Genomic DNA, 25,986 nt, shown 5'->3' with positions numbered 1-25,986 from the left:
CACAACGCTTCACAGCCTTCACGCATCTTCCCGCTGGTACATTAAGAGCTGGGTACGAGACTAAGGCAAAGCGTGGAGCAGAATTCGATTTCCTTGACTCCTAGTACAGTGCTCCTCCGGATCATCATCTCTGCAGAAGGACTGAAGTTCCAGAACTGACAAGGGCCTTAGAAGGTCATGTCTCAATCCCTTCGTTTTACAGAAAGAAACTGAAGCCCAGAGAGGTTAAGGGACTCGCCCAAAGTCTCACAGCTCGTAAGCAGCACAGCCCTGGCGTTCACACTCCAGGGCCTGTGCTCTTTACCCCGCACCTCGCCCCGCCCCGCCCAGTGAGGCGGGGGAAGCTAGGAATCCGGACTACCTACTGCCTGAACTTCGCTCCAAAACAGCTGAAGACAACGTTGGGGCACGCCCTCTCTCGGGCCTCCCTCTTCCCTGGTTTTTTTTTTCTTTCAAATTCATAACAGTCGAGGTTGCTTATAATGCCCGATTACTCCTATTAGATGAGTCCTAATTGCCCAGCATAGAGGGCGGCCGGAATGTCTTGACTGGTTAATTTCGTCTTCAAGGCTACTCCTAACAAATTAATTGCAGGGCCGAAAAGGGGAGGGGGGAGGGAAGCAGTGGGCAGCCAGCCGCGGAAGGGAAAATAGGCAGGCCGGTCCCGCCCGGCGGCGTTGCGCCCCGCCAAGGCCCGGCCGCAGGGAGGCGCGGATACCCAGGGCGCCCAGGGCGCCCGCTGCTCCGGGTGGCGCCGCGAAGGGCGCCGACGACCGTGCACGGCCGCGCCCTCCCTGCGAGCGGCTCTGCGCGCCCGGCTCCCGGCCTCGCGGTGGCGCCGCACTGAACCGCCCGTCTAGCTCTTCAGGACTGTGATTATTTTCTGAAACCCGGCGCCGAGGCCCGCGCGGCGGCTCTCAGGGGCCCCGCCCCGCGCCCCTTCCCCGGGCGGTGGAGAAGGTGGGGAGGCCGTGGCGCTCTCGGGAGCCGGCGAGGGAATCCCTCTCCCTCCACGTCACCCGAAAGCGAGGAAACCCGCACTCGCGTCCTCTAACGCAAATGACCATCTTTGGCAACGTGCGCCAGTGGAACAGACCAAGGGCACGTGGCCCGGGGGGGTGGGGATGGGCCAGGCTGTCTCGGCTCCCCCAAACCGCGCCAGCGGTCCGCTCCCACCCCCGCCACCGCCTTCCTTCCTCGCACGGGGTGTGCGGCTGGCGTCAGCGCGGCCAGGAGCCGGGGCAGATAGGGGAGCGCTGCGCCCGCCTCCTCCCGCGCGTCTTCCTCCTCCTCCCCCTCCTCCTCGGCCTTCTCCCCCCGCCTCCCCGCGCGCTCCTCCCTGCAAGGTGGAGTCGGGTTGACGTGAGGTACAGGGGCTGGAGAATAAAGAGTGTGGAGTTGAAATCGTGCCATTGTAGTGACTCATCTCGGGCAGAGCGCTGGGGCTCCGAGCAAACCAGCGAGCAAGCGAGCGGTGCTCGGCGGGGACCGAGAGAGGGAGAGAGAGAGGCGCGGACGGGCGAGGCTGGCCCGTCCGGGAGCGGGCGCCCGGGAAGGGGTGTAGGTCCGGGCGCCGGAGCCGCGGCACCGCGTCCCTCTCCACGCCGGCTCAGCTGGATCCTCGCGGGCCGGGCGCAGGCTGCCTTCTCCTAGTCAAGTGTCCGAGCCGCTCCAAACTCCGCCGGCGAGTCGGCCACAGGAAGTTTATTCTCAGCTCCTTTTCTAAAAGGAGGAAATAGAAGTTTCTCCAAGCGGGCTGCCTTTCTTTCTGCCTTTTTTTTTTTTCTTTCTTTTCTGCCCTGACATCGGGGGTCCCCAGACCTGGCAGGGTTGACCCGCCGGGTTGACTCCCATTCTTTTTTAATTACCGATTTTTGATTGAGCCGGCGGTCCAGGCTGGGCTCCGATTGCGCGCGGGGGCGGGAGGGCGCGCGCAGGGGAGGGACCGAGGGACGCGCGGACTTTTTAGAGGGAGGGACTGGGTGGACAACTGGTCCCGCGGCGCTCGCAGAGCAGGAAAGAAGTGGTGTAGCGCTCGGCGCTCAGGGGGCCCTGTTCCCGGGGTGTCTCCGCCTAGGGGGACAAGCCCGAGGCGCGGCCAGCAGAGAGCCAGCGCACAGCAGCCGGTGCGCGGCCGCGGCGAGGGCGGGGGAAGAAAAACACCCTGTTTCCTCTCGGGCCCCCACCGCGGATCATGTACCAGGATTATCCCGGGAACTTTGACACCTCGTCCCGGGGCAGCAGCGGCTCTCCTGCGCACGCCGAGTCCTACTCCAGCGGCGGCGGCGGCCAGCAGGTAGGTGCGGGCCCCGGGTGCACCTGGCGGCGCGGGTGGACCCCCGCCTTCCTCTCGCCGCCACTGCCTCTTTTGCTTTCTTTGACCTTTCTCGGTTTGGCGAGAAAATTCCTACGGGCCACCATTGTAAGTTCTGAATTCTCATCTCCTGCCCACACCTCCTTTCACCCCCTCTATCCTCGCCAACACTTTTTTTTTTTAACTGGAGCGGCGAGTGGGCTGAAAGAGCCTACAAACCCTGTCCTTCACACTACATCGTATCCAGACAAGCTCCTGGAATTGCAGGTCCCGTTTCGAGAAGCCTGTACCTCCCTCCTCTCCCAGGAATTCATCTCCATTCCCCTCTATCTCCTTGGTGGACTGCCCCCCCACCCCCGCCAATTTTTCACGCACGGGCCCCTTCCGACATCTAGGGAACTTATTCCTGCGTAAAAGCCCTCTCCTTCTTCCCCCACCCCGACCCCGCACCTTCTCCCGCCGTTGGTCTTAGTTAATTTCGGAAAGAGGTTGGGGACTCGGAAACTGGTTGGACTCCTTCAAGTGATCCAGAGTGAGGGCGAGAGTTGTCACTCAGGGAATCAGGTGCGAAGGTCAGAAAGGAGGAGGTCAGCCTTGATTGGCTCTGGCTGCGTGCGCCTATGTACCCTGCGCCCATCCACCTCCTGTTAGGGTCGGACTAGGAGCCTAAACTGCCACCCAAAGGGGCACCTTGGGGTCTGGGGAGTACCTGGGGCCAGGACGGCTGCAGAGAGAAGGGAAGCTGGAGAGACCTCCTCTAGGCTCCTGAATGGTTCTGGAAGCCGAGAAATAACTTGTTTCTAAAGCAGGCGGACTGGTTTGCACTGGAGGGGTTGTGCCTGCCATCTCTGTCTGTAACTACCGGAAAGGTGCTGCTAGGTTGGTGGTGCTGGTGGGCTGCCTGCCCTCTGCAACAGCCACCCCCAACCCCACCCACCCACCCACCCACCCAGAGGCTTGTGAGGGAGCTGACTTAACAAACAAGGCTGCTAGAGCCTGAAGCCCGTCTTGGTCAGGATCTGCCGAGTCTCTAGCCCAGTTGACTGCAGCAAGAGTTACTCTGGTTAGGCGGTGGCCTTGGCGTCTATAAGCCAGCCAACCAGGAAGGGCTGGGGTGGGCTTCCAGGGAGGAGGGACCCTGATGGAGAATAAAATGGAAACGTGGCTCTCTTTAGTAACTGAGGAGGGATCTCTTATTCCAAAGTGGTTCCCCATACCTGGTGGATCCTCAGAATGGCTTTTCCGTGTCTTCTCTCTACCTGCCCTGGTATCCCCATAAGCACCCACTGGAGAGAGCCTTGTCAGTGCATTGAGGGTACAGTCAGTGCATGCACCCTTAATAATGAACACTAAGGTGATGAGTTTCAAATCTTGTCCCAAAGTGATTTTGTTTGCTTTCCAGCCCCATTGGTGGTTTCTGTTGAATCCAGCCATCATTAGGCAATGGGTTGGAGTCATTTGAAATCCATTCCCTCATTCTCCAGTTCAACAGCCCCAAAATGTCCCTCTCTGCCTCTCCAAATCAGGAAGGAATCTTTTGATTTCTCATCCGCTCCTTTGGCTGCCGTTTCTGTGGCAGTCGTCACTGAAATGTTACAACCTTGCAGCCGGGCTTTGCTCAGACCCTGGGGCCTGGATGGGAAGTCAGACCGGACATCAGTGCCCCGATTGAATAATCTGTGTCACTAGGGCTTTGAGCCCAGGATGTGAGTGGAGGCAATTCCCTGTTTTGGAAGAAAATCAGACAGGAAACCAGAGCTAGGAAGAAGGAAGAGAACTCAGTCCAGCAGAGTGTAATGGGGCCTCATTACTGAAGCAAAAAGCAGCTGTTGGCTAATTCCTAGCGTGCTGTAACACATGAGGATTTTGCAATTAGTAATAACTGGTGCACGGGGTTCTTGCGTATGTGCCTGTCCATTCGGCCCAGCAGCTCAAGCAAGGCGCCTTTAAACCAGAGGGATTGGTAAGGTAATGCCGCTTTGGGCAAGTTTCTCAGCCTGTCCACTCCTGAGGGAGGAGGTGGCGAGAGGACGGGAGAGGGTTTTTCCATCATCCCTGTAACTGGGAGCAGAGCTGTTCTGTGGTCCTAAGAGCTGACGTGAGAAGCTTTTGTTACTTCACATGTCTGTGGCCCCACCCGGGCTCAAGGTAACTTTATTGCATACCAGATAAAACCTGTAATCACTTTATTTCTCTTAGCTTCCTTTATGGAGAGACTTTCCTGGCAGTTGGTGATGGGCCTTCCTCCTTTTGTGGCAGCTCAGTGTAAGAGCTCTGGTTTTACCTTGGGCAAGTGAATATTATTTTTTTCTCCTCTCTTTGTTTTTGTGGGGTCTAATATTCCTTAGAAATTTGTTGCTGTTTACTCAGCCTAGTACTTTCTTCTCACTTCATGAAGCTTGGTCTTAACACATGGCCGTGAGTTTCAGTGACTTGAGGGGGGCGGCAGATAACTCTTTGTTAAAACCTCTGTTCTTGTATGTGGCAGGAACTTGAAGCATGAAAAATATTTCCTGTTCCAGTTATAGTTTTAATCTCAGACGTTGGTCACTGGTGATTTGATTTGCCCCTAATAGTTGCACCCCCACCCCCACCCCCGGCTTTTTCTTTTTATTGTTGTTTTCTCTCTTTCCTAACTTTCCTAGGAAAACACCTCCCAGATATATGCCCTGGCTGACTGCTCGACTCACGGTTTCAGGCCCTGAACATTACGCAATCCAGCCAGTTACACAAACATAGGTCATTTCATAACTTGTTTTCATCAGCTTGGCCCCCTTTTAATGAAAAAACAAAACAAAAACAAGACCCAGAACTTTTCCAAGGCTGCCATTTGTCTGTTTCTCAGATAACTTGTGAAAATAAATCAAAAGGGACAGTTCCTTTTTGGAAACAAGGAATACCAGACTAACTCTCTTCTTTGGCAACCATTCTTTTCCAAGAGACAGACAGACACACATACATGCACACACACACACACACACAAAATTCCCCAGAGTGAACTTTTGCCAACTGTACCAGGCTGGGACATTCCTCACATCAAAGAACTTTTACCAGAAATGACTGTGTCAGCCCCAATCATGCCTCTCTAGTGCCCCCTACGGGACATTCTTAGAAGAACTATCTGGGGAATGTATTTTTCCAGCCCCACAGAGTGTTAACTTGGTGAGTTTTCCGAATTCTTAGGACTTTTTTTTTTTTTCTTTTTAATTCAGGACAAATAAATGCCATATATTTAACAGTGGTTAACTAGGAGTTGCTTGACTCCAAAATGCAGTTTCTTTTCTAATTTTATTTTGTTCTAAATAAAGCGTGGTTGAAAAAGGAGTGCTTTTTTCTTTCTATTTTTATATCTGTCCATTGCCAGCACAATGTCTTCAAATTCTGTAGGCTTGTTTTCTTGATATTGTTTGTAGTAGGACACTGGAAATTGTTTGAGGAGATGGTCTTCAGAATTGGTGGGATGGTGGGAGCTGTATATTAAGGGTATGGTGCCCTTTTTATTTTTTTGCCTTGATCTCACAGATGTTGTAGATTAGGATCAGACAAAATGTTATCCCAGGAATTTGTCTGTTCCGCTGATTCTTGCTGGTGGAAGTCAGTGTCACTGGTTCGTCAAAGTGAGTGGGGTGAAGCGGCAGTCACGTCTTGTCTGAGTGGCAGTTGAATTTTCCTATCCAACCCCCTCAGTGCATTTCCATTGCTTTATTTCTGCCTGCCTCATTATTCAAGGTGAGTGTAGAGTTAGGAGCCTCTGTTTTTTTTTTTCCTGTCTTAATACAAACACACCAGAACTTACACATCCAAATCAGCTGTTGTCCCCTTCATAATCGTTCCTTTAGGAGACTAAATTCTTGTTTGGATGCTGTGGCTATTAGTCAGACTCAGAAAGATTTTACTTTGGCTTCAGCAAATTCTTTTGAAAACCCTCCCTCCTAACATATTTTTGTCTTTTGAGGGTGAATTTAATATTTGGAAGTTATCAAAAGATCTGGCATAGAAGGAACCAAGGGTGATGTGTGAGGTCTGGGTGATCTGGCAGGGTCCGAAGCAGGATGTGACCCCAAATCCTGCTGGTCTCCATCTCAAGAGTCTTCCTGGGAGAGCAGTCGCCAAGACAAGGCACACCAAAGCAGGCACCTCTGCCACCTAGACCTTTCGATTCCGCCCCCCCCAACCCCCACCCCTGGCCTGTTACAGAGGAATAAAGGCACTGATTTTGAGAATTCAGGAGGCTAGGTTTCTCGTCTATCCATTGAAAGAAAGAAAAAGAATTAGTGTTTTGTGACTACATCTCTTCCATGCTGTGTGGCATCTTTTGTGGCCACAGCATTTCAAAATGACAGCAGCTGCCCTGATGGAGGCAAATAAATCTGTTCCCATCCCCAGTTGGTAACTCTGTCCCTCTTGGACTCACTGGGCCAGAGAGGGAAAGTGTAAGAGTCGTCTTATCCAATGCCATCTCACCCCCATCATGGGGCAATGACTTGGCTGTGCTCACCTGCTGTGGTTGTAGAGAGGATGAGATGGCCTGCCCTTCCGAAGGAGTGCAGAGCTGTCTTAGGATTGGTGGGGGTACAGAGTGGGGGTCTACAGAAGGGTGGAGGGAATTCCCTCTTGCTTTGGAGTGGAATTTCTGTCCAAAATGGCCCTGGAAGGAAAGACATCAGGGAACCTGGTAGACAACTCGGTATTGATCACCTTCTTTTCCTTGCTTTTTTCTTTTCTTTGCTGTCCTTCACCCTAGCAGTTAGGTGAAGGAGGATAATGTGATTCGTTCAAGTGAACCTGGCAGGAGGCAGATCACTTGGAAAATGGGTGGGGGGGGAATTATGAGTTATTGAGGACCATTTCCATGATGACATTAGTACTGATCCTCAGGAATGAAAGGTCAAAGGTCAAGGTGATGTCGCATATAAAATCTATGAAAATTGGTCAAATTCCACAGAGAAGCCTTTGGAGAACACCCCACATTTAGTAAAAGTACAGAGCATTTGAGTCAAACTGAACCTCAACAAGTTTATTCCGGGGCATTTGAGGCAGCATTCGCCCTGCCCTCTCCTCTTCTCCCAAGCGAGTCTCCTGGATGTTGGAATTTTCCTTTTCCTGTGTTGGGAAACAGAAAAAGGGGTTCTTAAGAGAGAGAACCCAGTCTCTTCTCAGACATGTATAATCATTTCTACCTGTTGAGGCAGGTCCCAGGTATTCAGGGTTTTGATGACTTGAGTGCTTGGTGGCCCAGTCAAGAGTCAACCTGGTGGAGAAATGCCTGGCTGAGGGGATGGATCCTGAACACCAACTCTGATTCCATCTTAAATGCCACTTCTGGGCCCCTCACCCCAGGAGTTTCTGCGATAGGCCCTGCCACATCCATGTCTGCAGGAAAGCAAACCCTACTTCCTAGATCTTTCTGAACCTGAGGCCCTATAAAGTTCAGAAAGGTCATTTCCCCAAGTTAGCAACTTCTGGACTGTAGGGACCTCTCTGATCTGATGAAGCTGGGTAACACTAAAGGCCCCGTGTTCTGAGCTTTCTCATAGGCAGCAGGAGGATACACATACTTACTGAGTGGCCCCAAGGCTCCCTTAAATTCAGGTTGCTTCAGGATAAGGAGGTTCTGCTGCCCAAAGACCGGCATCAAGGCTTGTAACCTCAACATTCGGCTTCAGGTTCTGGAGATTCACGCTGTCTAGTGAGAGTCCATTGTTTGACTCCCTGGGTTAGAAGAATGGTTCTGCTTTTTTGCTTTCTCATTTCCTCTCTTAATTCTTTTCCCCTCAACCTGAGCTTATGAGATGAGAATAATCTTCTAGGACAGAGGTCGCCAAACTATGGCCCAAGTATTTTTGTAAATAGGGCTTAAGAGAGCACAGGCACGCCTATTTGTTTACATCTCGTCTGCGGCTGTACTCACGCTACAGTGCCCAAGTTGAGTAGCTGCAACAGAGACCTTATGGCCTGCAGAGTCTAAAATATTTACTATCTGGCCTTTTACAGCAAAAGTTTGCCAAACTGCCAAAGGAGGTTGGGGGGAGGGGGGCAATTTGTCCTTTTATAGGCATTCTTGCCCACCCAGAAGTCAACAGGATGACACAGTTAAATAAAGCATTTGGAGGCTCTGCCAGACTGGAATACCACATAGCCATCCAGCACCTTCCATGCTGTCCTTAGAGGAGGCGTTTCCAAGGGAGTGGAGAGCCCCAGGGGGGTCAAGTGAGGGCCGTGGGTTCCCTCCACTAGCCCCCCACCCCCAGCACACCAACATTCCTGTTGGTGCTACAACAGGGATCAAACCACCCTATACCTACAGCTGAGAAGCCCCATCTTGGTTTCTGTTCAGTGTTAACTCATTGGTAGAGAACTGTAATTTCTCCCTAACATGACATGTGACTGATTCTTGGGTCCTTGGGAGAGAAAAATGCCAGGCTAACTCCTGGGACCACAAACTCTGAGGCTCACCTCTTCACTCCAACCCGTGTCACTTTCTGGAAAATACTTTCAGAGTTGACACAAAACACAAATCTGCCAGATCTCACTTAAAAACTTTTGTGTGTGTCTCAGAGAGCCTTCTGCTGGAGACAAAAGACTTCTTTAGCAGAGCCTCAGTCCCCTCTGGGGCTGGGACATTGTTTTCCTTGCAGTTCAGAAGCAGTGTGTTACCCAGATGCCTTTTCCTCCCTCTGAAACGAGTTGTACATGCATTTAGAGGCAGTTATTACCTACTGCCTTGTTTTTATTGCGTCTTGTTTTGTCTAGACCAAGCTACTGCTGCAGGGAATCTGGCTGATGGCCGGGCACGGCCTTCTGTAGACCTGCCATCACAGAGAGAGTGGACCGGAGGACCCCCTGAGAGGGGCTGAGAGTCTGCCACTTAGTCCTAAGCAGAATTAGTCTTTTCAGCTTTGCTTCAGGCTTTTGGCTTTCCTCCCCTCGCCTGAAATGGGAGCTCTTTTGTTTGTTGGAATGAGGAGTCAACTTCTTGGGTGCTCTCCTGAGAGGAAAGCTGACAGCCACCCACCCCTTCAAGGAAGGATATTAAACTGTCCTATTAGATGCCTTGGATGTCTTTCAAACCCAGAACCTGACTCGGGGAGAGAAACAAGAAAAATGTTGGGTGCTTCCCATGAATGAGAAGCTGGCAGTTCTGCCAGGAGCAACCCCTTCCCACAGACACTTCCAATGACAATGCATGTGGTGGTGGTGATGGTGATGGTGGCCATGATGGTCGTCGTCGTTGTGATGATGATGATAGCACCTTCCATTTATTTGGAGCATCATTTCTCAACCCTGACTGCACATTAGAACCTCCTTAGTTTTGTTTTGTTTTTTTAAAACACCTTATCAGAACCCCACCTGAAAACAGTGGTTTTAGAACTCTAATGGTAAGCCTGGCTCCTGCATTGGTATTTTTGAAAAGCTCCTCAGAATATTCTAATATTGCAGCCAGGGTTGAGCACCACTGGTGTGCTTTCATAGCCTGTGATTACAAGTAGCTCCTTATTTAATCCTTGTGATAGTGCAAAGAGTTTGGTGTTACTGTTCCCCTTTCCAGACAGGGAAACTGAGTCCCCAGTGATTCACCAAGGTCTCACATCCAGGCCTCCTGACTCAGATGACCTCCCAGCCTCCCTCCCAATTCAGCATCCAAAGAGAGACATCGCTGCCTGGGCTTTAGTGCTTCTGCACACACTTAGCTGCTCATGTGTTCCCAATGCCCTCTTCCTTATGGCCAGCCCTGGTTGTCTGTTTTTCCTTCTTGAAGATCATTTCCCACTTGGATCCTTCCATGTTCACTGCACCCAGCCCTCCTTCACACACACCACACATACTCAGATACACCTGCTACTTTTCAGTCAGCTCCTGATAAAAAGCCCAGTTGTTTTTGCCTTGGGACATGACTCAGAATCCATTCATTGCACTGGGCAGCTCTCATTGCCTCCCAGAATCCATTGTGCTGGCAACTTCACAGAATCCCAGAATCCATTTCATCCAGGTTAGTCTGGAAGGTGAGGCAGCCCCATCCCACCACCTAGATTGGGGTCAGGCAGGGGAGTGAGCAAGGAAGAGTCCCCAGCTCCCTGAGCTGCAATGAAGTACTCTAAGCTTCACTTTATTTACACAGAGGAACACAGATGTCATCACCAGGGGCAAAGACCATGGCAGAGTCAGCTGCCACTGCTGCTGATACTTCTAATCTTGGTTAGGCTGCAAGAGCAGGGATGCTATAGCATCCGTGCTAATGTCAGTGGGCTTTCATCTGGGGTCAAACAGACCTGTGGGGCCTCCTGGGTGAGGGAGGGAAGGTCTGTAGGGACCCTGGGTGGGAATGACCCTGATGCTCTGTCCGGGTGCATTGGGGGTGGATACCAGCACTTGGGGCTGGATTTCAAGACTGGAAAAACAATTCTACAATGTGTTGCATTGTGTGGGAGAGACCTGGCCTCTCTGTCAGACCGAACTGGGTTTGAATCCTGACCCCACTGCTTATTAGAACGTGGCTTTGGATAAGTTACTTAATCTCTCTAAGCCTAAATTTCTGCCTCTAAAATGGAGATAATGGTAGTTCTTACCTCAGAGGGAGAATTAATGGGATAATCTAGGTTAAACACTACTGTGGCGCCTGTCATTTAGTAAGTGCTCAGTAAGTGTTAGTTATTACTGTTGTCATCATTTCATCCCCCAAGTTAGGGAAGAAAGGATGTGCAGAACCTTTTTGTGGGAACAGGAATCATCTGAGGCTTAGGATTCCAGGAGGGGGGCTCTCCCTTGAAAATCTGGAAGTTGAGGTGGGGGGGGGGGTCTTCCCCTTCTCCCTCCTCCTCGCTTTCTAGTAGCTGCCCTGAAGGAAGGTCAGGCCCAGCTGCTGAGGAGCATGGCCCATTTTAGCTTTGGTACTCTGTCATCATGTTATATTTTAAATAGACTGCTTCCTGCAGCATGTTCCACAGGGCTCTGCAACGTGGTCTGGGCATAAATTAAGTGACAGGGAGAAAACTCAGATCTAGCAGCACCAAAGTTTCCCATAGGCACGCCTGTGAGCTCAGATAGATAGATACATGAATGGGTAGAGAGAGACGCAGTGTCTCTCAAGATGCAGGTGAAGGTCAAGGAGGGCAAGGACAGCAAGGGGAAGTCTGGCAGCAAAGGCTACCACTTTCAGTCTTATGGGTCAGGGGACATCTTTTCATGGCCCTGTTTCATGTGACCCTAATGGGATCACAGCCCCATGATGAAACTGTTTGGAAAGTAACAGAAGCAGACATGATAAGCTTCCTGGTGATCTTTGTTGCTGTAGAGCAGTTGGTCTGCAAGTCTCCTCGAAGCATCCTAAGCTGGTACCTGGGGAATAAGAGCAAGTGACCCAGAGGCTCAGGTGGCCAAGATGGGAGGCCTGCTTTCCTGCAGATGGGGGCGTAGCTGGCCTGGAGGGTTTCAGAGAGGGCCTGCTGGGATGTGAGCTGCTGAGGACCACATCTGTCCTGGCAGCCATTGGGGATATGACCACATCTTTCCTGAGCCGGTGGGGGGATGGAGTTTCCAGGACCTCAGTCAGGGAGTGGATCTGACGTGGAAGAGTTAAGATCCCCTTGATTCTTGGATGTGCAGGAAGCCCGCCCAGTTATCCTGACCTCGGCACTCCAGGCACTGACCCTACTTTCTGCTGGTTTTGGCCTCCTATCTCGGCTTGGCCTGTTTTGCAGTATTTGTTGGCTCAGTCCTGTCTTCCTCTTCATTTCAGAAATTCCGGGTAGATATGCCTGGCTCAGGCAGCGCCTTCATCCCTACCATCAACGCCATCACGACCAGCCAGGATCTGCAGTGGATGGTGCAGCCCACGGTGATCACTTCCATGTCCAGCCCATACCCCCGCTCGCACCCCTACAGCCCGCTGCCGGGCCTGGCCTCTGTCCCCGGGCACATGGCCCTCCCGAGACCCGGCGTGATCAAGACCATTGGCACCACGGTGGGCCGCAGGAGGAGAGATGAGCAGGTACAGTTCCGTTCGGGAGCCACATTAGTGGCTTTATAATGCAGAGTGTTTTCCTGCAGACTGGTGAGGAGCAGGGTGTGTGTTCTGGGAGCACTGGGGAGATGAAGGAACTCAGGACCCTCATCCTTGGAGGCAGAGCATGCGACCTGAGAGTCAGGCATCTTGCCCATGTCCCTTAGAATCTCTGAGTCTCAGTTTCCTCAGCTGCAAAATGGGGATGGTGTTTTGCCAGCCAGGACTTGCTGCCACTGGAATGAGATCATGGTGGGAAAGCACATGGTGAATGATGAGGTGTCAGCACATGGGTAGGACTGTTAGGACCTGCCTACAGCAGTATCCTCTGATCCTTGGCAGAGGGACCGTGGGACAAGTAGCTGATGAACCCTGGCTGGGAGCTTTTGTGGGCTTCTCCCTTAAGTGTCTCCTAGTATCTAACATGGGCAAGAACCCAGCTGTCCTAGAGGGGCCCCCCTGCAGGCCAGTACTGCCCATGGTGTGTCCATCACCCCTCCATGTCCCAGGCCTCCAACTCGAGGCTGGAGCCCATTTCAAGTGCCTGGGATACACATTCCGGAAGTGCATATGGGACCCTGGGGTCTTTGGAGTCTGCGCAGCTCCTTAAGCTCCAGGCACATGCGGGGGAGTGGGGGTCAGACAACAGCAGCCTTTTTTCCCCTCAAGCGGCTTAGCTTTGAGCAGGAGCCAACCTGGCTGGGAGGGATGCCAGAAAGGGGCGGGGCCTATGCTCTCTAGATAGCATCTGCCCAAGACTCCAAAGGCCCGTCATCTGTATTAACAGAGAGCAGGGCAGTGATGGCCCCTGGCTTCCCAAAAGAGAAATCAGAGTCGTGCATAATTCTAGAAAGGAGGGAATGAGCCTTGTAAGAGCCCTACCTGTCCCCCTTCACAGATGACACAGCCAAACAGCTACCTGGGGCTACTTGGCCAGTGAGTGGGGAAGTGTGGTCTAGAACCAGGCCTCTGGGGTTCCACCCCTCTCCAGTGCTCTTTCTACAATACCATGCCACTGTGAGTCCAAGGAAGGGAAATTCTTTAGTGGCAGAATCCCTTTTTCAACTGAAATGTTAGATTGGAGAAATACTTCGATTACAGCTTTGGAACCCCTTCCCATTTCAGCCACTGTCCACCTCCACTGTGGGATCCCCAGGCCTACAGTTTTCCAATACAAGGACCTTTCAGACGTGGTGCCCAGTGGATAACTGTGGATCCAGTGCCACTACTCCCCTTGCATGTGTGCTAAGTCACTTCAGTTGTGTCTGATTCTTTGCGACCCTATGGACTATAGCCCGCTAGGCTCCTCTGTCCATGGAATTCTCTAGGCAAGAATACTGGAGTGGGTTGCCATGCACTTCTCCAGGAGATCTTCCCCACCCAGGGATCAAACCCAGGTCTCTTATGTTTCCTGCATTGGCTGGCAGGTTCTTTACCGCTAGTGCCACCTGGGAAGCCCACCACTAGTCCCCAGGACACTTAGAATTACAAGGATCACTGCTTTGAGGAACCAGACGCTTTCACACGAGTCCCGTTCCTCTGAGGACAAAGCTGGGCCTTGTATCCACTACTTGTTGGCTTGTTCTCTTAATGGCAGGACCCTGTGCAGGGGCAACATGGGGAGATGTGTGTAATAGACACTAACACACAGTTCCCAGGTCCTGTTGGGCTTTTGCTCCTGGGGCAAGTGGCCAACATCCCCCCACACTGCTGCTTCCATACTTGTAGTTATAAATATGCAGTAGCAGCAATCCCAGTGTCCTCTATAAGTGTGCTTCCTTCAGGGAGCTCAGGGTACCAAGCTTTATACTCACTGGTGATCTGGATTCTCCTGGTATGTAAAGGACCCCTTATCCTTTACAAGCTAGTCTTGTGAGGGACTACCAGGTTAGCGGGACAGCCAAGCAAGATGTGCTAAATACTCTTCATTCTTTTGTCCAACTCTTTGCGACCCCATGGACTGTGGCCTGCCAGGCTCCTGTGTCCATGGAATTCTCTAGGCAAGAACACTGGTGTGGGTAAGCCATTCCATTCTCCAAGGGATCTTCCCAACCCAGGGATCCAACCCGGGTCTCCTGCTTTGCAGGCAGATTCTTTACCATCTGAGCTACCAGGGAAGTCCTTTTTCTGGACCCAGGTCACACCAAATTTGCAAGATTAGAGAGGAAGAGACTTTGGAGACTGGCTTTTCTAAATTTCCCTCTGCACCCATTTTACAGATGAGGAAACTGAGGCCTAGAAAGAAGGGCCTTGCCCAGGCTCAAGCAGTGAGTGGCAGCAGAGCCAGGACTGGAATCCACTCCCTTTCCAGGACTGGCATCCACTCCCTTTGACCTTCAGCTTTGTGATTTTTCCCATCACACCACCCAGGCGTGCCCTTGGAGACTTTCCTTCCATTTTTGAGAGAGAAGGAGAGCCAGGAACATTTTATCCCATGTCAATTAGGAGTTCAGACCATCATTTGGCAGCTTGGAGGAAGCCTAGGCAGCAGCATCCTAGAACTTGGCTCTTTGGGTTCCTAGCTCTAGGGTCTTTTCTCTGAGGCTCACTTCCGCCTTCCCAGCCTCCCCCAGGGGGCAGAGGCTGTTATGGCGCTGGCCTGGTGCCTCACTGCCCTCCTCCAGGGCCTGCCCCAGAGGCTCCCTCTGAGGCCAGCAGTGGCAGGGAAGGGAGGGTGTGTGTGGCTTGTGGGTGGCTACGTGGTGGTGTGACACACTCATGCTGTAACCATATTGTCACCACCCCTGAACACTTCCTATGCCAGGAGCTCCCACAAGTTGCCCTGTACCTCACCAGACAGGAGAGAAACTTCTAAGGCACTGGGGAGGCCAGAACCTGTCCAGGGGGGATGGAGGCAGAAGTGGATCAGGACCAGCTCTCTGTCTTGTCTGCCCCTCATCAGTGAGGGAGTGGGGTGCTAGCGGGGTGCTACCAGGAGCCCTGGTAGCCTTTTGATGCTGAGCCCTGAACCTGGGGCTATAACAGGGCCATCAGGCTCTCTCGGTCCCTCTTGGCTCAGGCTGAGATGGATTTTGGAGTGGCAGGTATTCAGGGCCTTGGCCAAGTGGCCTTTTGTGACCTCAGCCTGTGATCCTCTGGGATCCCACAGAGAATAGGGTGCCCCAGTCTGTGTTCTCTGGGTGTCTGGTTGATTTGCTGCTCAGTGAGTGCAGCAAGGGTATCAGAGAGGAGACCTCTGGACTGCGTCGTCGTCTTTCCAGCACTTTCTGGTTTAGAGAGGACTCTCACACTGCGTCTCATCTGATCCCTGCAGAAACTTCGTGGGAGGCAGGGCAGGTCCTATTAACCCCACTTTCCAAGTGAGGATCTGAGGCTCGGAGGATCAGTAATCTGTCTGGGTCCTCCCAGAAGTGCCACATCTGCATTTGGCCCTGAGCCACCTGACACATCTCAGGAGAGAGACCATGGAGCCATCAGCTTTCCCGGGAAGGCGGAGCAGGGGCTTGAGGAGGGAAGTGGAGCCAGGATCCAGTGTGGGCTCAAAGACCCGGCCTTTGTAAGAGGGTTGAAGACTAACAGGAATGTAATGTTACCAGCTGGATGGGCTCAGGTCAGTGCGCCCCATGTGGAGGCCGCTGCAAGGACAGATGATGCTAGGGAGGGACACGGTGATGCTATGCCCTGCTCTACAGGCAGCTTCCTGGGGACTCTGGCCTGGGCACAGCCCACGGAGTGGCTCCCTCACGTGCAACCTGGCTGGAGGTCCAGACAGCATCCCTCAGTGGGGGTGGCTTCTCTCTCAAACCCTCCAAAAATGGCTTTGGCCTTTTCCCTACATGTCCCTTGAGGGGAGGACTTGGGCCTTACTGCCCCCAGAATCTTCTAAGCCACCAGTTCATCACTTGGCACCTAGGTGGTGTGCTGTCAGGGTCTGATCACTGAAGGAGGGGGTCTTTCCTTTTGAATTCCTTCCTGCCTTGGCCCACAGCCATCTCCTCACATCACCTCTGGAAGGGCTGTATGGTAAACAGAGTATCAGCCCTGCTGGTGGAGCAGAGTTCTTGCCCTCTGGCCTGAGCTGCAGGCCCCTAACCAGCTTCCCGGTGAGCAGCTAGGTCATAAGCTCTGCAGGCGGATTTTTGTTCATTTGGTTCGCTGACACATCTCTAACCTCTCAAACCATGCATGGCATGTTGAAGGGCTGGCTGGTTGAATGAGTAGGTGTGGTGGGCAGCAGGGTTTTAACCTGCCCCAGGGCTCCTCCTCCTTTTTCCCCATCCTGCCCAATCCAGCACTGTGCCAGGCACACTGGTGAGTCCTCTGGGTTGAACTGCGAGCAGCCAGCACTTGAGGGCTGGCAGAGGGATTTGGGAATGGGGTGGCTCTTCCTCCCGCCCTCTGGCAAGAGAACATGACCACCCCCCCTACCCCGCCACCCCGGGTGGTTCTTACTCTGGGCCCAGCTACATAATCAAGTGGGGATAATGAGGCTTGCAGAGCAGGCAGAGTGTTGGGGAGGAGTAATTAGGCCGAGTTGGGAGGAAGCTGCTTAAGTGGGTGGGGCCAGGCCTGGCACGAGGGGACTCTCTGGGGAACGGTCCCCGCTCATTCTCTCAGCTCTTGGCACTGAATCAGGGCCGACATGACACATGCTGCCATCATGCCTGGGCTGGTGAGTCTCTGACCCATGGCTACCCTGCTCTCCCTTCAAACATGTGACATCACCTTCTGGGGGCTGGGGTTTAGTTCTGAGTGCTCCCGTGACCCCCAGGCACCCAAACTGGGGTGAGGTACATGTTCTGGGGCCCCTGCGCCACGTTCCTTTTGCCTTCCTCCTTTGCCGCCCGGTCCCAGAAGGGCTTCTTCCCCTACTTACAATCCGGTTAAAAGCGGAAAACCTTGGTGAGTCACGCTCCCGAGCCTAACCGTGATCCTTGGCTCTGGCCTCTAGCTGTCCCCTGAAGAGGAGGAGAAGCGTCGAATTCGGAGGGAGAGGAACAAGCTGGCTGCGGCCAAGTGCCGGAACCGCCGCCGGGAGCTGACGGAGAAGCTGCAGGCGGTGAGGAGCCCTGCGTGGGGTGGGCGCGCTCCTGGGTGGGCTGGAGCTGGGACCCCAGGGCTCCCGGACCTCTCCCTGCCCTCCCTCACCCCTAGTGACTGACAGGAGGGTTAGTGTGGGCAGAAGCATTCCTTCTTCTGAGCACATGGGTCAGCCCTGCCCTGATTTGAAGGAGGGGGGATGGGGAGAAGGGAGCTGGCCTTTATCACCCAGCCTGGACCCAGAGAGAACTGGACGAGCTTCTTGGGCCTGGCACCCTGTCAACCTCAGCACCCGAAGGATCCTGTGCTGAGACCTGCTGGGGCTCCTGGGCAAGGGATGGCAGAGGGTGTCGCCGTTGCCCGCCAGGACACAGGCAGGCCCAGGCCTGCCCACTCCAGGGTTCTTCTTCCCAGGCTCCAGCCGCCCCCATGCCTGCCTGCCTGCCGCCAGCAGGAATGGGCCCAGCCTGTCTTCAGCCATCTGGTTCTCTGGGCTTCTCTACCTCTGCAGGGTCTTGGCGCTCCCTGGGTCTCATGGGGATGGATCATAGCCAGCTGAGTTGTACTATCTTGGGGTTTTCTCATATCCTCCGTGGGCGGGAGGGTTCCCCACCTCTGCTCTGAGCCCGAAGCTGTCACCTCATTGGTACCTCATTCTGCCCTGTGAGTCATTCTCCCCCGCTGCCTAATTGCCCCCACCTGGGGGCCCTCAGCCCTGCCCTTCCCTCCCCAAACCTTGACCTGACCGACATCACGTAACTCCCTCCAGGAGGGGCCATGTGGAGGAAACCCAGAGCCAGGACTGACTCTTCCTGGGTGGAATGTTTTCCAAGTAAGGAGATGAGGTGGACTGTGTCAGCGGTCCTTGCACTGAGCAGCCAGGTTGGAGCTCTGGAAACTGCAGTGGCCTTGCACATCCTATTATTTTATTTAATCCTCCCAGCTACCATTCCCCTGCTTCCACTTCCCTTTGTCCATCCCGGAGCCCTCGTTCGTGGGCCTTAAATGTGTACTGGGTGAATTCTGTGATGCCCGTAGTAGTGTCCTGTGGAGGTGTTAGAGGTGGCAGGAGAAGTGGGAGCTCTCCGATGCCAGGTGGGGCGGATCCATTAGTGATCAGCACTCCCCGGGAGACACCCCCAGAGAGCCCTCCCCACTGCTAACCTTTCGAGGATCCATATCCCCGTGGGTCTACCCCCAGGTGCTTCTGCCACCAGCCCCAGAATAGCCTGCCCCCCGAGGCCCCTTGGTTTTCCTCCCCTCTCTCCCCTTGAAGCCTCACACCCTACACCCCCGCCTCCCCACGACCCAGCCACGCAGGCCCCTGAGCCACATCCTGCACAGGAAGCCTCTCAGAAGCTCATGACGTTCATCAGACCCTTGAGACAGATGGAAAGTTTTTTTCACTCCGGAATATGCTGTACTCTGCTTAGCGAAGCTCTGGCCCATGTCATCTCGTTCTCAAACAGGAATCTGTGTTCGGGAAAAGTGGGGAGGAGGCTGGTGACACGTACCTCTCCATAAATTCCGTGACGACCTCCCCACCCCCTGCCACCACATGCATCTGTTGCTTCTCTGGCTTTGTGTGAAAGGAGGGGCTGAGGTCCTTGCAGAGGGTCCCTGCTGGCCTTATTTGCCCACTCAGGCTGGTCTCATCTGTTGAAGCATGGGGGCTGAACTGAATGTTCTCCTGGGGTTCTGTGAGTCCTGAAGCATAGGCTTTCTACTTAAAGCAAAAAAAGGGAAGAGGGGCAGGGAAGATCCAGTGGGATGGGTTGAGCGCTTCCTACAAGCCAGCTACTCCTAGGCCTGTGGGTGCAGGCAAATATCCAGTCATGCGGCTCAGAGTTCAGTGTCAATATGTCCATGGCGAGCTGGAGGGGCTTGAGGAGGCATGGGGGGAGAGGAGTGCAGCTGCCTGCTCTGCTCCCTTCCCCCAAGAGGTCTCACTATTACTCACCCCCTTGGGGTACCGGGGGCAGTCCTGACAGAAAAGCATAGTAGCACGTGGACTCTGCAATCAGATACATTGGAGTCAGATCCAGGCTACCCTATCTGCTTGCTCTGTGCCATTGGGCAAATGATTAAACCTCTTGGAAACTCAGTTTCATATCAGCACTCAGTCATGGCCACTACAAGGGTTGATTCGCCCTTCCTCCAAGCTGACTTACCTCTCCTCTCAATCTGGAGTTCTGGAAACAGAAGGAATCCTGAACATGCAGGTGGCCCAGAAGCAGTCGGGTGTGAGCTCGCTAGCTTCATGGTCAGCCCTCTGAGGACCGTGTTTGGTTTTCCCTCTCTCACCCAGATTTGACACCCCCTGGCCCATCCCCTACCATCCCTCACAGAGCCCTCTTCCCCTACAGGAGACGGAGGAGCTGGAGGAGGAGAAGTCAGGCCTGCAGAAGGAGATCGCTGAGCTGCAGAAAGAGAAAGAGAAGCTGGAGTTCATGCTGGTGGCCCATGGGCCCGTGTGCAAGATCAGTCCCGAGGAACGCCGGTCCCCGCCAGCCTCCGGGCTGCAGTCCCTGCGCGGCGGGGCCAGTGGAGGGGTCGGCGCCGTGGTGGTGAAACAGGAGCCCCTGGAAGAGGACAGCCCCTCGTCCTCATCAGCGGGGCTGGACAAGGCCCAGCGCTCCGTGATCAAGCCCATCAGCATTGCTGGGGGCTTCTATGGCGAGGAGCCCCTGCACACCCCCATCGTGGTGACCTCCACTCCTGCCATCACTCCGGGCACCTCGAACCTCGTCTTCACCTACCCCAGCGTGCTGGAGCAGGAGTCGCCAGCATCGCCTTCTGAGTCCTGCTCCAAGGCTCACCGCCGAAGCAGTAGCAGTGGGGACCAGTCATCAGACTCCTTGAACTCCCCTACTCTGCTGGCTCTGTAACCCAGCTCCCAGGGGCAGGGGTGGGGATCCTCGTCACTGCCTCCTGCCCAGGGACCAGCACCTTCCAGCACTCCAGGGCCATGAGGGGAAGAGGGGGACCCTGCCAGAGAGCTTCCTGGCCCTGAGGAGACCCAGGTGGGATTTGGTGGTGAGTCGCCAGAGGACTTGGATGAGCTCTTGGATGTCACAGGACCTCCTCCTCCCTCGTCCGTCTCGCAAAGCAAATCCTGTTTCTTGAAAAACATTGGAGAACTTGGTTTGATGGACTCGGGCATCTCCCTGGCTTCTGAAGAGCTTGAAGCTGGTGTGGACCTTTCCTGTCCCTTGGTTCCGACGTGTCTCTGGAGTGATGGCGTCCTTCCCGCCCCACCAAGCATGCTCAGTGCCTTTTTGGTTTCACCTTTCCTCTGTTTGCCCCTTCCTTCCCCCAGTGTCAATTTCACTTCCTCTTAGTTTTTTATCGAATTTGCCATGACATTTCATCTGGGTGGTCTGAATAGTAAAGCTCTTCATTTCTGAAGAGGGGGCAGCAGGGTGACTCTTTGGCTGGGGCTGACTTGTCCAGAAGGGGACAGTCCATGTGCAATACAGAACCTTCCCTCCTCTGACACTTCTGGTCCACCACCATCTCCGGAACTGCCAGCAGGGCTCCTTGAGCTCTCCAGGAGAGGCCACCATCGCTAGGAGGTTTGGAGGACCCTTCCTCCCCATCCTCGGAGACGGCTTTTGGAGGAGCAGCTTGGCCAGAAGACAGGGTGTGAGTGAGACAGCTGGGGCACGGATTGGGTTTGCCAAATGCCTAATTACCAGGCCGGGAATGGCCAGGAATAGTGCCAATGAACTACACGTTGTGTCCCAGCCAGCCTCTCTTCACCCGTGTCTTGAGTAGGACGTCTCTTGTAATTACCGCCTCGTCATTCTGCCCCGGACCCTTCTCTCCTTCCTTCCTCGGAGCCACACATCACTCCAAGTCCTTGCCGGCTCCACCCTCCCCCAGCCTGCCTCTCAGGGCGACGCCACCCGTGGAGGTTTAATGAGCGTGGGCCCTCCCCAAGCCTCAAAATCACCTCTGCTGTGGATGGAGAGGCCGGGGGAGGAAGGAGGGAGGCAGTCGGAGTGGCGTTTGCCTCGCAGCAGCCCCAGCGCCTGCTTCTCGCCTCTCACCGAGGTGCTGGGCCGTGCTACCCTCTGTGGTCATCTGCTACCTGATGGATCTCGCGCTTTTTCTCTTACACTCCCCTGCCCCCTCACCCCAGTGTGCTCCCCAGGTCCACCAGCCGGCTGTGAACAGCTGGCCCAGAGCTGTTGCTGTGGCTTGCAGCTTACGCACCATTCCCCAGGGGCTGCTGAAATCAGAGATGAATCCCACTGCAAGAGAGCTGCCCCTTCCCGTGGGGTGGGGGATGGGGAAAAGGGGTCCTCCAGTCCCCGGGAGCACAGCTCCGCAGAGCTCCGCGGAGTCCCCGCCTGCCACCCCTTGGAGCCTTTTTTTTCTCCCCAAGGCTGGTCTTCCAGCTTTGGCCTCTGCTGGGCTAGTGCTCTGAGGGAGGCCCCGCTATTGTGATTCAGCTCTAGAGATCATTGTATGATAATTTAAAACTATATAGATATTATTTAAATCAACCCAGTGGGGGTTAAATCTCAAAGTTGGACTTGGGAGAGAGAGAGAGAGAAAAAGCGATGACAGGGTTGCTCACCTGTTCCCTTCACAGACCCAGGTCTGGCACGCCGGCTGGTATTTAATGTTCATTACTCGTTTGCCATGCCCTAGACACACAGAATGGAACAGCCCAATGCCTAAAATACACAGCCCACTATGCCTGGGAGTGATGTGTGGAGGGGTAGGGCTTGCAAAGAGAGGAGACTAAAAGAAACAGGATTTTTTCCCAAAATGCTTTAAATATGTTATTTCCCACATTCCTTGGCTGTGACGCTGCCCCCCAGGTCCCCAGAGGTTCTGGGAGGGGCACTCCTAATAAGATGGGGCCTTTGGGTTTCTGGCTTCAGATTAATCAAGGACACAGAAGTCAGCTAGGAGTAGCAGGAGACAGGCAAAAAGAACTGGGGTGAACTCAGCTCTGAAAGACTTAATCATCTCAAGTGGTATTTGTGGCCAACTGGGAGCTATTTACTTCTTTTTGAATATATGTATTATATATTTCTTAAATGAAGCTGCTCTCTGGTGTTTTGTTTCTAAAGTCCCTTTGTGCCCCGCTTTGCACAGCCCTGATCCCAAGGCAGGCCCCGGCATGTGACTTGGGGCCAGGCTGGACATTCCTGAGATGGAGTCTGGCTTTAGTTCAGATTTCAAACTGCATTGGCTTTGGGACCAGCAGAAAGCAAGAAACCAGCCGACTTGCAGGACTTCGAGGCCTCTGAGCTGTGTTTCTATTCAGGACCCTCTAACTTTTTTCTCGGAGGTGGTTTGGCTTCCCCAAAGCCAGAGGTTATTTGGAGAAGACTGAATATTCACTCGTAACTCACAGGCATATCCTCAGTCACTGCCTTCTGGCTGGTTCTCTAAAGCTGCTGCCAGACACCAGGCCTGCTGCTTCCTCCTCCTTCCTTTCTCCTCCTCATCAGGAGCAGTGGCAGGGGGAGCCTTTGGACTTGGGCAGGGAACCCCGTGCACCCCTGTGTCCCCAGCCGTGAGGCAACTGGTGTGGACTCCAGTTGGGCTGCAGGCAGCTCTGGGACAGCATAGGGCAGGCACTCCTTGACAGGCTGGTGTGAAACACACAGTCCCCTTGGCCACCTGGCCGCCTCTTGGGAATAGCCCTCTTCCTGTTGAGTGGATGGGGACAGCTGCTGACACAGGACAGAGAGGCGATCCCAGGTGAAGCTTAGGCAATTACCAGAGCCAACTCAAAGCAGAGAATTCACCGGGGAAGTTTTCAGGAAGAAATAATTGTTCTGCCTGTGAGACTGGCCAGGTGTCTTCACTGTGGCCCATCACACAAGCATCTCAAAGCCAGGAAACATCAGAGGCTACTGGTTCCCTTTCTCAGGCTTTGGGGAAGGGATCTCCTCTCTGTTCCCACTAGGCTCCATTTTAAGGTTGAGCTCAACTTACAGGCATTGGGACTTTTCTCCCCTTTCCTTGATGGACCAACAGTACTTGCAATCTCACCTTGTAACTTTTAGGTTGATTTCCTCCCTTGATCAGACATCCATGTGGCCTCTTGAAGAAGGAAAAGAATAGCACCTACTATGTGCCAGGCACTGTTAGGCACTTTTATATATATATACTCTCTTTAGGGTGAGACTACGTGATGAGGACTTCCCTTATTAAAGGCCCACCACTAATGGATCAACAAAAACACTTGGAGGTGAGAAGGTCTTTCTCCAAAGATCCAAGGCAAGATTGCCTTCAGTCTGAGGTTTGTTCTTAAAGACCCACCCCCTACAATATCCTCCCACCTCTGAATTTGTTTTCCCTGTGATGTGCTCCTTTGCACTCATCAGATGGTTAACCTGAGTCCTTATAGAATTTGTGGACCAATAGGATATGTGGTGTGTGTAACTTTCTTTTAAAAACTTAAGTAAAGTGGTCTTGCTACTTTCTGCTTGTTGAGTCTTCTTGGCATTCAATCTTAAAAGCCAGCATCTCACTATTTATTGATGGGTTGTGTGTATGTGTGCGTGCGTGCGTGTGTGTGTGTATACATTTCTAGGTGTGCCCATGGTCCTCCTGCACCTTTTAAAAAGGAAACCCAGTCACCTCACTACCTATTTGACATCTTCTCATGCTTCTAGTATATTGGTTGTACATCAACAAAGGGTTTTAATTTTCTAATGCTGACATGTTCAGGAGGAGCTGGGTCAAATTTTGAGCAGGGCATGGGAAGGGAAGGGGGAGAAGTAATTGACATTTATTTTATTATTTATTTTAAATGTTTACATCTTTGTAGCCTGAATAGAAACAGATAGCATTAAAATGCTCAGTTCCTCTCTCCCTCTCTTTCTTCTTTATAATTTTTTTAAATTTAGGCTAATGATGCTTTGTTGTTTCTAAAATGATTTGTGACTTGTGCTGTATAAACTGTATGAAAAAAGGTTCTGTTTTTAAAGATGGTGTGTCATTCCCTCTGGGGACAGTGGTCACCAAGAACTCTACGTTAGAAGAGAACACAAGGAAAGATCCTGCTCTGTTCCTCAAAAATTATTTTCTGTGTATGATTAAAAGTTTATTCCATTTATTTTAGTTTGTGGTTACTTGATGTCGAGGAAGAAAAAATTTCACGTTTGTATAAAGAATAGGTATCAGGGTGTCTTTTCTGAAGTGAAAGATGTATATATAGTATTTTGGTATATTGTGGCAAATCAAAAGCTTTGTGCATCTGTATTTGAGGTATGTTGATGATGTGGAATAAAGACTGCTCTAAGATTCTGGAGGTTAAAAAAAAAAAAAGTTGTACAAGATTCCTACAGCTTGATGGGGAATTTAATTATCTTTCTGAGCACCTTGTCTTTTTTTTTTTTTTTTTTTAAGTATTGGTGAAATGGTCCCATTGGAAAGGCTTCTAAATAGGCCTCTCCAGGCAGGACTATGAGCTCAAAAATCTTTGTATAGTTTTGAAATTTGAGGAGTAGCTCAGCTCTGAAGCATCTCTGGTGGTGTTTTGTTGTTGTTCTGTTTTGTTATTTTACTGTATTACAAGCCTACAGTATTTGCACTAAAGAAAGCTTGTTAGAAAAAGCTTGCTGCTATGGAAGAAAGAACATATTACAACTTTTTTTCCTTTTTTTTTTGTTAGCTTTTTCACTTTCCATTGAGTAGCTTTTTGTAGAATAAAATGAATTAAGATTGAAGAGCCTCTGATGGTTGGTTTATTCTGTCTTCCTATCTTTCCTGTCACTTCTCTTTTTTCCTTCTAGGCTTTTCTACCTTTGGCTCCGTGGGCAGAGTTGGTCTTTTTACTGGGAATGGGGAAGCAGGGAACAACTCCCTGGGAATCTCTTTTGGCAGAATTAGAAGGTGAGCTGCTGGGGGTGGGGCTGCTTAGACCTTCCCCACCTCCTTTCTCATGCTTCTTTCTCTTTACCCTCTCCAATCCCTCCCAGTCCTATTTCCCACTTCTTAGGGCCTGATTCTCAGCTAGCTGCCAAGTACTACTAAGTGCTAGCCACTAACAGTTCACAGGGCTGTCCCTTCCTGGGGGCACTTTGGATTTTGTTTCAATAAAATTGACTCTGGAGACTTGAGAATTTTCAAAAAGCCAATTTAAGGTATTGCTCAGAAGGTCCAGGTGGTTGCATGAGGTCATGTGCGGGCCTCTGGAAACAACCAAGGCATGTACATAAGTGGGACGATCACATCTCCGGACGTCCTTTTTGAACAGACACAGGTTGGTGTGTGTGGAACACTGAGAAGTGTCAGCCAAACCCTGCTGCCCAGGAAGCCGGGGGTAAATGGGAGTGTCCGTCCTGGGTGCTCTTCCCCTGCGGTGTAAAGGCTAGGGAGGCACATGTGTCAGTGGTCAGCAGTCAGGATGGTCGGCAGCAGCTGAGCGTTAGGTACTGAGTTAACACCACTCACTCCTAATCTGCGGAAGAGGAGCCCAGAGTGAAGGCCTCGTTCCTTGGAGGACCCAAGAGCTCTGGACTGTGAGAGTTACAGGCACTTTGAATCCTAGCCCTGCCCCTCTACTCGTAATCTCTCTGAGCCAGAGTTTCCTCTCTGTAAAGAGGGAGGGTAATGATAGTGCTGTGGGAACCCCCATGTTTTATCTCCTTTCCCTTTTGAGAAGGCCTGGGGTATGAGGGAACCGGACATTCAAAGC

At 52.6% G+C, this 25,986-nt stretch overlaps 1 protein-coding gene across 1 annotated transcript; it reads left to right on the top strand.

The window, feature by feature from the left end:
* The first annotated feature begins 1,404 nt into the window (after nucleotides 1-1,404).
* Nucleotides 1,405-25,015, top strand: FOSL2 (FOS like 2, AP-1 transcription factor subunit). The gene is made up of 4 exons (XM_043469048.1): nucleotides 1,405-2,296; nucleotides 12,051-12,302; nucleotides 17,227-17,334; nucleotides 19,682-25,015. Exons 1-4 carry the CDS (start codon nucleotides 2,195-2,197, stop codon nucleotides 20,201-20,203), a joined length of 984 nt encoding a protein of 327 aa, XP_043324983.1. The 5' UTR covers nucleotides 1,405-2,194; the 3' UTR covers nucleotides 20,204-25,015.
* Nucleotides 25,016-25,986: the final 971 nt, after the last annotated feature.

The sequence above is a fragment of the Cervus canadensis genome, chromosome 5 (genome assembly GCF_019320065.1).
Source record: "Cervus canadensis isolate Bull #8, Minnesota chromosome 5, ASM1932006v1, whole genome shotgun sequence".
Taxonomy (NCBI): Eukaryota; Metazoa; Chordata; class Mammalia; order Artiodactyla; family Cervidae; genus Cervus; species Cervus canadensis.
This window is presented reverse-complemented; position numbering and strand designations above follow the sequence as displayed.

Coding starts and splice junctions, on each gene's coding strand:
- FOSL2 (XM_043469048.1), top strand. CDS start 2,195: ATGTACCAGGATTATCCCGGGAACTTTGACACCTCGTCCCGGGGCAGC. Junction 2,297..12,050: donor GCGGCGGCGGCGGCCAGCAG/GTAGGTGCGGGC, acceptor TCTTCATTTCAG/AAATTCCGGGTAGATATGCC. Junction 12,303..17,226: donor GCAGGAGGAGAGATGAGCAG/GTACAGTTCCGT, acceptor TCTGGCCTCTAG/CTGTCCCCTGAAGAGGAGGA.